This window comes from Pan troglodytes, chromosome 3, assembly GCF_028858775.2.
Source record: "Pan troglodytes isolate AG18354 chromosome 3, NHGRI_mPanTro3-v2.0_pri, whole genome shotgun sequence".
Taxonomy (NCBI): Eukaryota; Metazoa; Chordata; class Mammalia; order Primates; family Hominidae; genus Pan; species Pan troglodytes.
The window spans coordinates 151,376,748-151,391,434 of record NC_072401.2 but is presented as its reverse complement, the minus strand read 5'-3'; the positions used below and the strand labels follow the sequence as shown (position 1 = coordinate 151,391,434).

Here is a 14,687-nt window from a genome sequence, read left to right as displayed (position 1 = left end):
ACGAGTTAATGGGTGCAGCACACCAACATGGCACATGTATACATATGTAACTAACCTGCACATTGTGCACATGTACCCTAAAACTTAAAGTATAATTTTAAAAAAAAGTGAAAACAGGAAATTCAAGTATAACTTAAGTTCTTCACATCAGGTTAATTTTGACCATAGAATGGATTGACAAGATTTTAATATACGAAATTTTTCATTTTTCTCTGGAGAAATTTCTTGAATCATTTTGGTAAAAATGAATATGGGAAGAATCGAAGGAGATTTTCTTCTTCTGACTTGGAAATTTCAACATCTTTTTAAAATTCCTTACCAAATTGTACTGTCAGAAAACTGTGGGCATGCACTTGAAAAATTTTATCACATAATGAAAAATAGTAAATTAACTTTTATTATATAAAACATATTTGCTCATTTTTTTCTCCCTCATCATATTTTATTCTCTTTGCGCTTTTTCTTCTCTCCTCCAAAACATTTGAGGAGGTACTGTAATTATTTTCATACTCATGATTTTCTCCTCTAATGGGTTACATTTGATAAAAGATGGTTATCTCATTTGATTTTCTGACATTTCTATGAATTAGCACAAATCATCAGAACTACTAAATTTAAAAATTCTTTTTATTCATATGATTTCCTAATTTTGGGGGGTCATTTTGTTTAGAAATAAAATTACTTTTGGGAAATTCTATAGTGGGGTTGGAATTAACTCAGGTCCTGAGTTAACAGGTAAGTGACTATGATTTTTTTTGACATTTTGAATAGCATTCCAGTAGTTAATTCTTATCTATGTTTTGTGTTTGTTTTCTTCCTACTGTAAGGAGTATTGATGCCCAAGGTTGTACATTATCTTTAAAGTTCCCAATTTTAATTTTGAAATGAATATTTCTTTTCCTATGAAATATTAATGTATGAATCTCTTCGACAAAATGACATAGATATTTACTTTGAAAAAACCGTATATTAATTTATGTAGTTTACAGTTACAGTTACATAGCTTACAAAGTTACATAGTTACAGTTACATAGTTACCAAAAAAACCCACTTTTTTTGTTTTTTAAAACAATTTTATTGTACAATTTAGAGCACAGGAATTGTTCCTGCTTTGCTACTTTTAGTACAAGTCATTTCATTTCTTTGTGATCCATCTTGCTCCTTTGAAAATGAACATACATATGTATTTATATATTAATAACTCACCTTGTTTCACAAAGGTTGTAAATCTGTGTCTAAAAGTGTGACAAAAATGACCTCAGAAATATGTAAATGAGAAAATGGGTGGAAAAATAAAATGAAACTCAGGTTATTTTTGGACATACATAAAGTGATTTCACTTGGTAGAGATGGCCGTGAATGTGCTTTGGAGCTTTACAATCATAATTGCCAAAAGAGTAGTATGGTTTGGCTCTGGGTCCTCACCTAAATCTCATCTCAAATTATAATCCCCATATGTTGGGGGAGGGCCTGGTGGGAGGTAACTGAGTCACGGGAATGGACATCCCCCTTGATAGTGAATTTCCACAAGATCTGATTGCTTGAAGGTGTGTGGTACTTCCTCCTTTGCTCTCTCTCTCTCTCTCTCCTTCCCCCATGTAAGATGTGCCCTACTTCCCTTCACCTTCCACCATGATTGTACATTTCTTGAGGTCTCACCAGCCATGTAGAACTGTGAGTCAATTAAACCTCTTTTCTTTATAAATAATAATAAAATTATTGTTAATTATTGTAAATATGTAATAGTTGTATATTTTCATGGGGTACATATGATATTTTGATACAACATATAATTATCAAATCTCAAGTATTTATTATTTCTTTATGTTAGGAACATTCCAGTTCCACTTTTTAAGTTATTTTGAAATATACAATAAATCATAGTTAACCATAGTTGCCCTATTGTTCTACTGAACACTAGATCTTATTCCGTCTGTCTAACTATATTTTTGTACCCATTAACCATCTCTTCTTTATCTCACCACCCCGATTACTCTTCCCAGACTTGGGTAACCATCATTTTACTCCCTCTCTCCATGAGATAAAATTATTTTTTAGCTCCCATATGTGAGTGAGAACGTACAATATTTATTCTTTTGTGCCTGGCTTATTTCATTTTACATAATGTCCTCCAGTTCCATTCATGTTGTTGCAAGTGACAGGATTTCATCCTTTTTTATGTCTGAATAATATTCTATTGTGTATATGTACCATACTTTCTTTATTCATTCATTTGTTGATGGACTTTTAGGTTGATACTATATCTTGGATTTGTGAATAGTGGTGCAACAAACATGTAAGTGCAGCTATGTCTTTGACATACTGATTTCCTTTCCTTTGGATATATACCCAGCAGTGGGGTTGCTGAATCATGTAGTAGTTCTATTTTTAGTTTTTTGAGGAACCTCCATACTGTTCTTCATAGTGGCTATAGTAATTTACATTTTTCATTTCTCTGCATTCTCACCAGCATCCGTTATTCCATTTTTTTTAGTAAAAGCCATTTTTACTGGGTTGAGATGATATCTTACTGTGGTTTTGATTTGTATTTCTCTGATAATAGTGATGTTGACAGTTTTTTATATACTTGACCATTTGTATGTCTTCTTCTGAGAAATGTCTATTCAGATATTTTGCCTATTTTAAAATCAGATTATTTATCTTTTCCTATTGAGTTGTTTGAGCTTTTTATATATTTTGGTTATTAATCACTTGTTAGGTGGTAATTTGCAAATATTTTCCCCCATTCGTTGGCTGTCTCTACTTTGTTGATTTCTTTGCTGTGAAGCAGCTTTTTAACTTAGTATGATCCCATTTGTTAATTTCTGCTTTGGCTTCCTGTGCTTTTTAGGTCTTATTCAAGAAATCTTTGCCAAGACCTACATCCTAGAGTGTTTACCCAATGTTTTCTTCTAGTATTTTCATAGTTTTGAGTCTTATATTTAAGCCTTTAATTCATTTTCGTTTGAGTTTTGTGTAAGGTGAGATATAGGGGTCTAGTTTCATTCTTCTGCCTATGGATGTTCAGTTTTCCCAGCACCATTTATTGAAGACTGTTATTTTCCCAGGCCGTGTTCTTGGCACCTTTGTTGAAAATGAGTTTACTGTAAATACTTCTGAATTTACTTCTTGTTTCTCTGTTCTGTTCCACTGGTCTATTTGTTTTTATGCCACTATCAGGCTGTTTATGTTACCATAGCTTTGTAGTATAATTTGAAGTCAGGTAATGCAATGCCTCCAGCTTTGTACTTTTTACTCAGGATTGCTTTGGCTATTCAGGGTCTTTTGCAGTTCCATATAAATTTTAGGATTATTTTTTATTTCTGTGAAGAATGCCATTGGTATTTTGATATGTTTTACACTGAATTTGTAGATTGATTTTAACAAAATTGATTCTTCCAATTCATGAACATTGGAATACCCTTCCATTTTTTTGTCCTCTTCAATTTCTTTAATCAATGTTTTATAGTTTTCCTTGTAGAGATATTTTACTTCTTTGGTTAAGTGTATTCCTAGGTGTTTTTATTTGTGGCTATTATAAATAGAATTACTTTGTTGGTTTCTTTTTCAGATTGTTTGCAGTTGGCATATAAACATGCTACTGATTTTCGTAAGTTGATTTTATATTCTTCAATTTTGCTGAATTTGTTTATCAGTTCTAATTTTTTTTGGTGGAGTGCTTATGTTTTTATAAATATATGATCATGTAATCTGCAAACTAGGATAATTTGACTTTTTCCTTTTCAATTTTGATGCCCTTTATTTTTCTTGTTAAATACTCTGTCTAAGACTTATAGTGCTATGTTGAATAAAAGTGGTGAAAGTGGACATCCTTGTCTTATCCCAGATATTAGAGGAAAGGCTTTCAGTTTTTCTCCATTTACAATGGTATTGGTTGTGAGTTTGTCTTCTATGGCTTTTGTCATGTTGAGGTATGTTCCCCCTATACCGAGTTTGTTGAGAGTTTTTATCATAAAGGGATGCTGAATTTTGTCAAATGCTTTCTCAGCATCTATTGAAACAATCATATGATTTTTGTCCTTCATTCTGTTGGTATGATGTATCACATTCATTAATCTGTGTGTTTTGCCATCTTTGCATCCCTGGGGTTAATCCCATTTAATCATGATGAATGATTCTTTTAATGTATTATTGAATTTTGTTTGCTAGTATTTTTGGAGGATTTTTGTATCTATGGTCAAGATATTGGCCTGTAGTTTTCTTTGATTTTGTTCTGGCTTTGTCTGGTTTTTGTATCAGCATAATACTGGCCTTGTAGAATGAGTTTGGAAGTATTCTCTCCTCAATTTTTTAAAAAAATAGTTTGAGTATGATTAGTATTAGCTGTTCTTTAAATGTTTGGTAGAATTCAACAGTGAAGCCATCAGGTCCTGGACTTTTCTCTGATGGGAGATTTTTAAATTACAGCTTCTATCTCAATACTAGTTGTTGGTCTATTCAGGTTTTTTATTTCTTCATGGTTCAATCTTCGTAGGTTGTATGTGTCTAGGAGTTTATCCATTTTATAGGCTTTCCAATTAATTAGCATATAGTTGCTAATTATAATCTCTAATGATCCTTTGAATTTCTGTGGTATCAGTGGAATATCTCCTTTTTCATCTCTCATTTTATTTATTTGGGTCTTCTGTCTTTTTTTTTTCACTCTGGCTCAACTTTTGTTCATTTTGTGGTCCTTTTAAGATACCATCTTTTTGGTTTTTGATCCTTCATGGTGTTGTTTTCATTTCATTTATGTCGGCTCTGATCTTTATATTTTTCTCTTCTATTAATTTTGGTTTTGATTTGTTCTTGCTTTTCTTGTTCTTTAAGATGCATCATTAGGTTATTTGACTGTTTTCTGCTTTTTTGATATAGGCATTTATTGCTATAAATTTCATTCAATGCTGCTTTGGCTGTATCCCATAGGTTTTGGTATGTTGTGTTTTCATTTTCATTTGTTTCAAGAAAGTTTTCAATTTGTTTCTTAATTTTTTAATTGACCCACTAGTCATTTGGGAATATATTAAGTTCCATATGTTTCTACCATTTTCAAAGTTCTTCTTGTTATTGATTTCTATTTTATTCCATTGTAGTTAGAAAAGGTACTTCATATGATTTCAATGTTTTTAAATTTTTTGAGACTTGTTTTGTGGCATAACATATAGTTTATCCTTGAGAATATTCCATGTGTTGAGGAGAAGAATGTGTATTTTGCTGCTGTTGAATAAAATATTCCATAAATATCTATTCAGTTCATTTGGTCTATAGTGAAGATTAAGTCTGATGTTTCTTAATTGATTTTCTGTCTAGATGATCTGTCTAATGCTGAAAGTGGAGTGTTGATGTACCCAGCTATGATTATATTGGAGTCTATATTTGTCTTTAGTTCTGGTAAAATTTGCTTTGTATTTCTGGGTGCTCCAGTGTTGGATGAATATAATTTGGAAATTGTTATATTCTCTTGCTGTATTGTCTCCTCTACCATTATATAATAACCTTCTTTGTTCCTTTTTGTCTTGAAATCTCTTTTATCTGATAAGTATAGCCATTCCTACTCTTTTTTTGGTTTCCACTGGCATGGAGTATTTTTTTTCCATTCCTTTATTTTAAGTCTATGTGTGTCTATAGGTGAAGTGACTTTTTTGTAGGCACCATATTGTTGGCTCTTGTTTTTTAAATCCATTCAGCCGCTCTATGTATTTTGATTGGAAAATTTAGTTCATTTACATTCAATGTTATTATTCATTGGTAAGGACTTACTACTGCCATTTTGTTATTTGTCTCCTTTTTCCCTCCCTCCCTTCCTTCCTTCCATCCATCTTCCTTTGTGTAAAAGTGATTTTCTTTGGTAGTATGTTTTAGTTTCTTTTCTTAAAATGTTACGTATCTAAAATAGGTTTTTGTTTTGTGGCTATCACAAGGTTTACAAATAACATCTTACAATCAATTATTTTAAACTGATGGCAACTTAACTCTTATTACAAAGAAAACAAAGAGAAAACTAAAATACTCTATATTTTAACCTCATGCTTCCTATTTTTTGACTTTTTGTTATCTCTATCTTTTATATTATTTATCTCTTAAGTTGCAGTTATTATTTTTGTTATATTTGTCTTTTAGTTTTTCTACTAAAAATATGAATTGTTTACACATCGCAGTTACATTGTTAGAGTATTCTGTGTTTGTGTACTTTTAGCAGTGAATTGTATACCTTCAAGATGATTTCTTGTTGCTCACTAACCTCTTTTTTTTCTCAGGTTGAACAAACTCCCTTTAGTATTTCTTGGAAAACAGGTCTGGTGTCAGTGAAATCTCTCACCTTTTGTTTGTTTGGGAAAGTCTTTATTTGTGTTTGAAGGATAATTTTACAGGGTATAACATTCTAGTTGTGCTTTTCCTTCAGCACTTTGAAAATATTATCCTACTCCCTCCTAGCCTCAGAAACCTATTGTCAGACTTGTCAGAGCTCCTTTATATGTGATTTGCTTTTTTTTTTCTTTTACTGATTTAGGGTCATTTCTTTATCCTTGACCTGTAAGACTTTGATTATTATATGCCTTGTGGTTGTCTTATTTGGGTTGAATCCACTTGGTATTCTTTGAGCTTCTTGTACATGGATATTAATATTTTTCTCTGGATTTGGAAAGTTCTCTGTTGTTATTATTTCTTTGAGTAAACTTTCTACTCTGATCTCTCTGTGTCTATATCTTCTTTAAGGCCAGTAACTCTAAGATTTGCCCCTTTGAGACTATTTGCTAGATGTTGTATGTGTGCTTCATTGTATTTTTTTCTTTTTTCTCTTTTGTGTACTTTGAAATAGCTTGTCTTTGAGTTCACTAATTATTTGTCCTGCTTGAGCAATTCTGCATTGAGGGACTCTAGTGCATTCTTCAGTTTGTCAATTGAATTTTTCAGCTCTAGAATTTCTGCTTGATTTAAAAAATTATTTTAATCTCTTTGTTAAATTTATTTGATAGAATTCTAAATTCTTTCTATGTGTTATCTTGAAGTTCATTGAGCTTCCTCAAGACAGCTAGTTTGAATTCCCTGTCTAAAAGGTCACATATCTTCATCACTCCAGGATTGATCACTGGTGCCTTATTTTGTCAGTTTGGTGAGGTCATGTTTTCCTGGATGTTCTTGATGCTTGTGGATGTTCATTGATGTCTGTGCATTGACGAATTAGGTATTTATTTCAACCTTTGTGGTTTGGGCTTGTTTGTATTCATACTTCTTGAGAGGGCCTTCTAGTAGTTTAAAGGGGACTGAGTGTTGTGACCTAAGGCTGTGGTCACTGCGGCTGTTTCAGCACTATGGTACACCAGTGTTCTTGGTAAACCCAGGAATATTGCAACTCTTGGGTTACCAGGCAAAGTCTCTCACTGTATTTCCTCTGTTTCCTCCAAACAGAAGGAGTCTCTCTCTGTACTGGGCTGCCTGGAGCTGGGGGAGGGGTGATGCTGGTATTCCCATGGCCATCACAAATGGCATTATGCAGGTTCCCAGCTGAAGCCTTGCAAACCAGCACAGAACTGGGTTTCACCCAAGGCCCACAGCAAATACTGCCTTGCTTCCTCTTTTGCTTATTCAAGGCTCAATGCCATTTTAGTCAGAAGGTGGTGAATCTTGCCAAGACTGGGTCTGTCCTATCAGAGCTGTGGATTCCCTTCTGACTGAGGGTGGGTTTAGAAACACCATCCAGGAGCAAAGGCCTGGAATCAGGGGTTTCAAGGAATTTTTCTGGTACTTTATTTTACTGTGGCTGAGCTGGTATTCAAGTTGCAAGACAAAGTGCTCTGTACTCTTCCCTTGCCTTCCCCCAAGCAGAAATCTCTGTCTGAGCTTCACTGCCTGGAGTTGGGGGAGGGGTTATATAGGCATTGCATTCCCTTGGCTACTACAGCTGGTGTCACATTGAGTCATGTACACCCCAAGTTCACTGCCTCCAAGACCAGTGTAGCACCAGAATAAAAGCCCATATTTTAATAGTAATGCTTTCTTGCAGCAATATTATCTGGGCCTAAAGTGTATTTTTACAACCATCATTTATTTTATTTTACTTAATGTTTCTTTTTAGATAATAACCCTACTATTGTCCTAGCTTAGAAGATACTTATTGGGAGAATGTACTACATGCAAAATTTATTTAGCAGTAAATAGATCAAGATGTATATTCAACTATTCTCATAGAGTTTTGAAAGAAAGCACTCTTGGCAAATGCAAGATGTGAATTGTAATGTTACTTAGATATACCAACATGCCACTTCCTAAACCACATCACAGTCCCACCCACATAAAAGATTTTCAAATATGGAGGTATAGGTAAATAAGTAGTATAATTTTAAATGTGTATTTTTGAATGAATTTAATATTCTAGAGAAAACTCTTAATACCTATTTTCAGTTTCCTTTATTATAAAAGGCCATTGACTTTTTGCTTTTGGAGGCCACTTCACACTCTTTCTGTACTGTAGAAGCCAAAATATTCAACCCAATTCTCAATCATAATTGACCTTTTACTCTGAGATATCCTTATGTGGGAAAGATATTTGGGGAGCACTAGGCCCATACACATTAGTAATACTGTTAACAATAGTTTTAGTTGTACAGTTGTGTCAACATAGGCATTGTTTGGTGAGATAAACAGATATGTGATTGTGAAATCACACAAGTGAATACCTGGATGGGAGAATGAAAAGTTGAATATAGAGAGCATTTGAGCAGATAGCAGATTAAGAAAATGAACAGACTGTGCCTGCCCTGGGGAATCCCTCCTCCCACCCCCCCATCACCTCCTGGGAAGCTAGGTATGCTTGTTCTCTAATAAAGGGAACATTAACTAAATTTCTTAAAAAGTAATGAAAGAGAACAAACTGTAAAAAGGCAGCCAAATAAGGCAAACATCTGTTACTGAACATGTCTCACTTGACTTCCTTTTAATGTTCTTAGGAATAAATTTATGAACTAGGGAAGGTTTAGCACTAATTAGCTTGTTTTCATCAAACAAAATACACCAGACATGGATGTTGAATACTAATGAAAATTTCAGTAGTAATAATAAGAAGACTTAGAAAGTTCTAGTAGCCAGGGTTATGGCCACAGGCTTTGGATATTGTGGCTGTTAATATTGTGTTGGTTTAAATTTGCAGTATTTTTTTTAAATGATCAGGTAAAATGTTTTAAAAGTCATGTATTCATTAAACAATAGATGGATCTTTAGTTATACACCTTTAGGCTGATGAGCTGTTAGAATGATCTGGAATAACAAATATAGAGCTACATAAAGGCAAAGTTTTATAACACATGCAGCAGCAGTGGTAATAGTTACAGCTTATATTAGTTGTGTAGATATATAATCCTTTATTTGAAACTCTTGGGCCTACACATATGTAAGAATTCTGAAAATTTAAAATTTTAGAAAGGTAAGAAGATAAGTGGATTCACAATCAAACCAGTAATTACACTTGCTAATATTTGTAGCATATGCATATTCTCATCAAGTCGTAGATAGAGGCCACTATATAGGCCTTGTGTTGGTCAGCTTAGGTCAGGTTTTGCCACCCAAAATCAGGTGTTAAGTTTTACCTTTATATATATTATGAAAACTTTTTTGGTTTTCAGAGCTTTTTATACATTTCAGAGTCTTAGAATTGTAGACTTGCAGCAGTAGTACTAATAATAACAGTAGTGGTGGCAGTAGTTGGTGAAGGAGACTAGGAAAGATAAGGAGATGAGGACGCACATGTCACAGGTGTGCATATACACATAGTTCAAAAGCAGTGAAAAACACAGCTATAATATTAAGAAGAGGAAAAAGGGTAAAAATGCTGAATTTAGGATGTTGTCTACATTTTGCTGTAATTTTTTTTTCTATATTGACAACAAAGACTCATACAGTCCTTAATTTCTTTGTTCTGAAGTTGACTTTTTTTTTTAACTATTCCTCTTCTCTGCAGTAGCCATTCTCATTTTGTCAGGGAGTTTTCTTGTTGATTTCTCTTTATCTATTTTCTAACACTCTCTAACACTCATTAGAAGACCACTTTTTCGACCACAGGCAAGGCATGTTGCATTGGCTAGATGGAAGGATTGAGTCTATCATAGGGACACAAACCCAAAACTGTGACTCTTAGGGGATCCTAGTAATGAAGAATAGGTCACAAATGGTGAGACCTGGTTGGTAGTAATTAAGAGGCTACACCAAGTTGTTGTGTTAGGAAATTATCAAACAATTGATGCCATATCAATGATGAAAGTTTATTTTAAGACACTTGAGTCCTCAGTGATTGATTCCTAATCTGATTCCAGTTTTACTCTTGAACCAAACATGTAAGATAACTTTTAACCTTTGCCTTTTAACATTTGTCTTTTATCATGTGTTAAGATTTTTTAAAATTATGCTTTCAATACATATATTTTGAAGAAAACTCAGATGAGCAAAATAAGGAGAAAATCAACCATAATTATTATAACAATACTTAATAGCCACTATTTTTTCAAATTAACCTTTCTATATAGATTAATATATTTCTTACCATGAAATAAATGACAGCAATATCCTATTTATGGAAATAACTTGTTTTTTGGTCATTTGGCAATTGAACAGAGCTTTGGCAAAATGTAGTACACTATATTTGTAGTTAAGTTATTGTAGATTTAATTTTTTACAATAAATTCCTTGCAGTGGAATTTTTGGTACCTCTCCTACTCCTACCTTTTTCCTTTGTCTTTTGTTATATATGGTTAAATTGCCCTCTAAATAGTGTTGGTTTTGAATTTTTTGGATTTTTATTGCTTCTTCTATTCCAAAACAAGAGTGCATAAAAAAGGACAAACTGATAATCAACAAAAAATAGATAATCATATATGAAAAGGGCTTAGCATAGTATTAGTGGGTTATAGTAAGGACTTACTATGTTATAGCTATTATTAACTTTATTAAATTATTTAAAAATTTATTACATTATTTCATGAAGAATTTATGATACCTTATAAAAATCTATACAACATGAAATATTACATAAATAAAGACATTGGGGTTATGGAAAAGAAAATAGAAAATAAGAAATTAAGATTTAGGTAAGTATCCAGATTCGGAATTTGGTATATTAGATGTTTGTAATAAGAAGGCCATAAATTTGGCCGTGGACATTTTAGCAATTAATAAAAGAGGATAAATTTTTGGTCACTTGATTCAGAGTGTTTCCATAAAATAAACGCAAACAAACCAGAAATATGTGTCATGTAGATGATAATAAAGAGGGTACTATGAAATAAATGTAATGAATACAGTTATCTCACTATATGCATAGGGGATTGGTTCCAGTATCCAAATTAGTATTCGAGGTTCTGAATTGCTATTCAGCAGATACCAAATTCCAGTAATGTTCAAATTCCTTATGTAAAGTGGCATACTATTTTTTGTATAACCTGTACAAGCCCTCCGCTATACTTTACATCATCTCTAGCTTACTTTTAATACATAATATGATGTAAATAGCATGTAAATAATTTTTATACTGTATTGTTTTTTCCTTGTATATTTTTATTGATGTATTCTAATTTCTCGTTGTTTAGTAAAAAGCATATTTTTTCTCTCTTTTTTTTTTTTTTTTTGTCGCCCAGGCTGGAGCGCAGTGGCACAATCTTGGCTCACTGTAAGCTCCGCCTCCTGGGTTCACGCCATTCTCCCGCCTCAGCCTCCCAAGTAGCTCAGACTACAGGCGACAGCCACCACGCCTGGCTAATTTTGTTTTTGTATTTTTAGTAGAGACGGGGTTTCACCGTGTTAGCCAGGATGGTCTCGATCTTGGGATCTGCCTGCCTTGGCCTCCCAAAGTGCTGGGATTACAGGCATGAGCCACCGCGCCAGGCCATATAAAGCATATTTCTAATCCAATGTTGGTTGAATCTGCAGATGCAGAACCAGATGAAGGGTTGACTGTAATGTACTAAAACATATACTTTCATAAAATGTAGTAGTATACTAAATATTGACCCTCATTTTATTTATAAGCCTGAAGTACAATTTGGTGAAAGCACTTTTTCAGGGATGGGAGGGCTTAGAGGTGTTGGTTGTTGTGGAGGTGGTGTGGAAACAATATTATCCTAGAACAGTTGGTCGTCCTTATCCATAGGTTCTGCATCTATGGATTCAACCAAATGCAGATCAAAAATATACATATTTTTAAATTGCATCTGTACTGAACATGTACAGCCTTTTCTTCTTGCTGTTTCTCCCTAAATGGTAGCACAACTATTTTGTTTCATTGTGTCATTGTTTAAGTTTACCTACATGCTGGCTTAGTTTCAATCAGAGATAGATTTGAAGGTATCTTGAGGAATGGAGGAATGTATTTTTGGCCCTGTCTACTCTATGTGTTGTCCATGGGTCAGTAGCATTGTTATCACCTAGGAATTTGTTAGAAATGTAGAATCTTAGGTCCCAGCCCGATCTATTGAATCAGAAGATCTGTAGTGATTTATAAGCACTTTAAAGTTTGAGAAACACTGTTTTAAAAGATTCTCCATAAATTATTCACATTAAGTGAGCTTTTTATAAGTAGTGACAATGTGTACGAGGTAATTTTTTTCCTGATAAATACCTGAAGTGCAGAAATTCTATGAATTTAGTCATTGTGTGGGGTAGGAATGCCATTTCTCTGTGAAAGTTGAGGAATGAGATAATACCCAATCAAAGATATTAGAAATACATTCTCAAATAATGAAATAGGACCACAGTTGATGTCAAAATTGTCCTGAAAAAATTTTCTAGGTATTTGGATAATAGAGCTTTCACCCAGATGGATTAATCTGGACAATTTCAACAAACTGATATATTTATGTAAGCATATCCTGAGTCTCTAGGAATCAGATCCGTGGTGATTTATAAGCACATTGAAGTTTGAGAATCATTCTTTTAGATAATTCTCCATCAAAGTCCTCCAAACAAGGAGTGATAGTCAAGTTGTAACTGGGAGGCTAGGGCAGCCTTTGACCCCAGTGCCTTTGATAGGCAGCTGTAAATCCCATTAAGATTAATTCCCAGAGACTCCCTAGAAAATCACTAGATCTTTTCTAAATGAATAAACAATGTAGAAGACAAAATTGCTGATGGCTAAGTAATTAAAAATCTAATGTGAACTCCATCATTATCTTTTTTCACTGTATTCTATTTTCATAGATTAAAAACTTCCCGCCTGTATCCCCAATTTAACTTTCTGAATTTTAGTATATTGAATTTGAATCCTATCCATCTCTTACTTGTGGAATCAAGGGAAGGATACTAAATTTTTCAGTTTCCTCAGGAAAAGTGGGAATAAAACATCTGCTTTGCAGAGTCTTGGTGAAGATTGAAGATAATACACATAAAGCACAAAGCAGACTCTAATTGTTAGATATAACAATTTTTTATTAGTTCTGTGATGCAGCTCCAGACCTGCCACGTAGAATATAAATCTCATAATAATAGCAGAACTCATCATTTAGAATGGATTTACATTCAAATTAGTCCTCAATAAATACACAAGTAAAAAGGATTTAATTCGATTTTTAAAAATACTGTCCAATTTATAACTGAATTGTTTAGTAAAAATTAACTACTCAGGGGGCTCCCTTAAAATCCAAAGGTGGGAATCATGTTCAAAAGCAAATAATCAACTTGCATAGTTTTAAGTATCAACTTCAACATCAATATGAACACAAGTATATTAAAATGCCCCCAAATTATAAAATGGAAATTCATTTCTTCAGTCTGGCCTTTTAGATATAAAGTTTTAATTCCAGCTAATAAAAAATTAGTAACAAGTATTACAGACTTGTACAATTTAAAACTTCAGAATAAAGTAATTAACACCTGGCAGCAGCTGTTCATTGCTTGGCATTCTTCAATTTTAGAGTTTCCAAAGCATACACAAGCCACAGGAGAAATTTGGATCCACATAACCTTATAGGAAGTTGTCATATATCTGCCAAACGTATTACCACAGGGTGATATGCTCAATTTAAGCTCAAGGAATATTTCCACAATTTTATTAAAAATTTTCTATTGTTTTATATGTCAATCATTTAAGAGTATATATATGTATACCTGCATGTGTGTGAAGGAATAATACTCAAAAAAAAAAGACCCACAAAGCTTAAGGAGTAGAACATTGTTTGTCTTTTTCCTTCTCTTCATATCCTGAGGAAACATCTCCTTAATTTTATGTTAATGATTCTCTTACATTTCCATACAATTTTAGCACATGTACACATATTCCTAGTTAGTGTCTTGTTTACTTTTGCTTGTTTATAACTTTGTGTAAATGTAATTATAATTTCTTCACTCTCTTTTTTGCTCAACAATGTATTTTTGTGATCCATTCATCTTTATTGATGTGGTTGTATAATCCCATGGTTCATTCATTTCCATCAATGCACAACATCCCATTGAATAAATATACTATAATTTATTTATCCTTTCTATAGCTGAGAGATATTTTGCTTTTAAAAAAGTTATTTCTTGTTGTGAAAAAACCTGCTACAAGCATTCTTTTATATGTCTCCCGAAGCATAGGTGTCAGTTTCTCTAGGGCAAGCACTCCTAACATCAATATGAACCTGCATTCTGTTGCATCTGGGATGTCATATTATATATATATATATATGCCATCCAGTCTTGGGGGCAGATGGGCAAGGTCAGTGCAG

General features: G+C 33.2%; 1 protein-coding gene across 21 annotated transcripts in view; it reads left to right on the top strand.

The window, feature by feature from the left end:
• Positions 1-14,687, top strand: part of IQCM (IQ motif containing M) — a 464,883-nt gene that overhangs the window by 202,103 nt on the left and 248,093 nt on the right. For 3 of the 21 annotated variants that reach the window (XM_054683877.2, XM_054683891.2, XM_054683890.2), the window contains one exon: positions 3,572-3,610. The exons of the other annotated variants lie outside the window; for them this stretch is intronic. In XM_054683877.2, the coding sequence (XP_054539852.1) occupies positions 3,572-3,610 (39 nt within the window). The remainder of the gene's footprint in view (positions 1-3,571; positions 3,611-14,687) is intronic. 21 annotated transcript variants of the gene reach the window in all.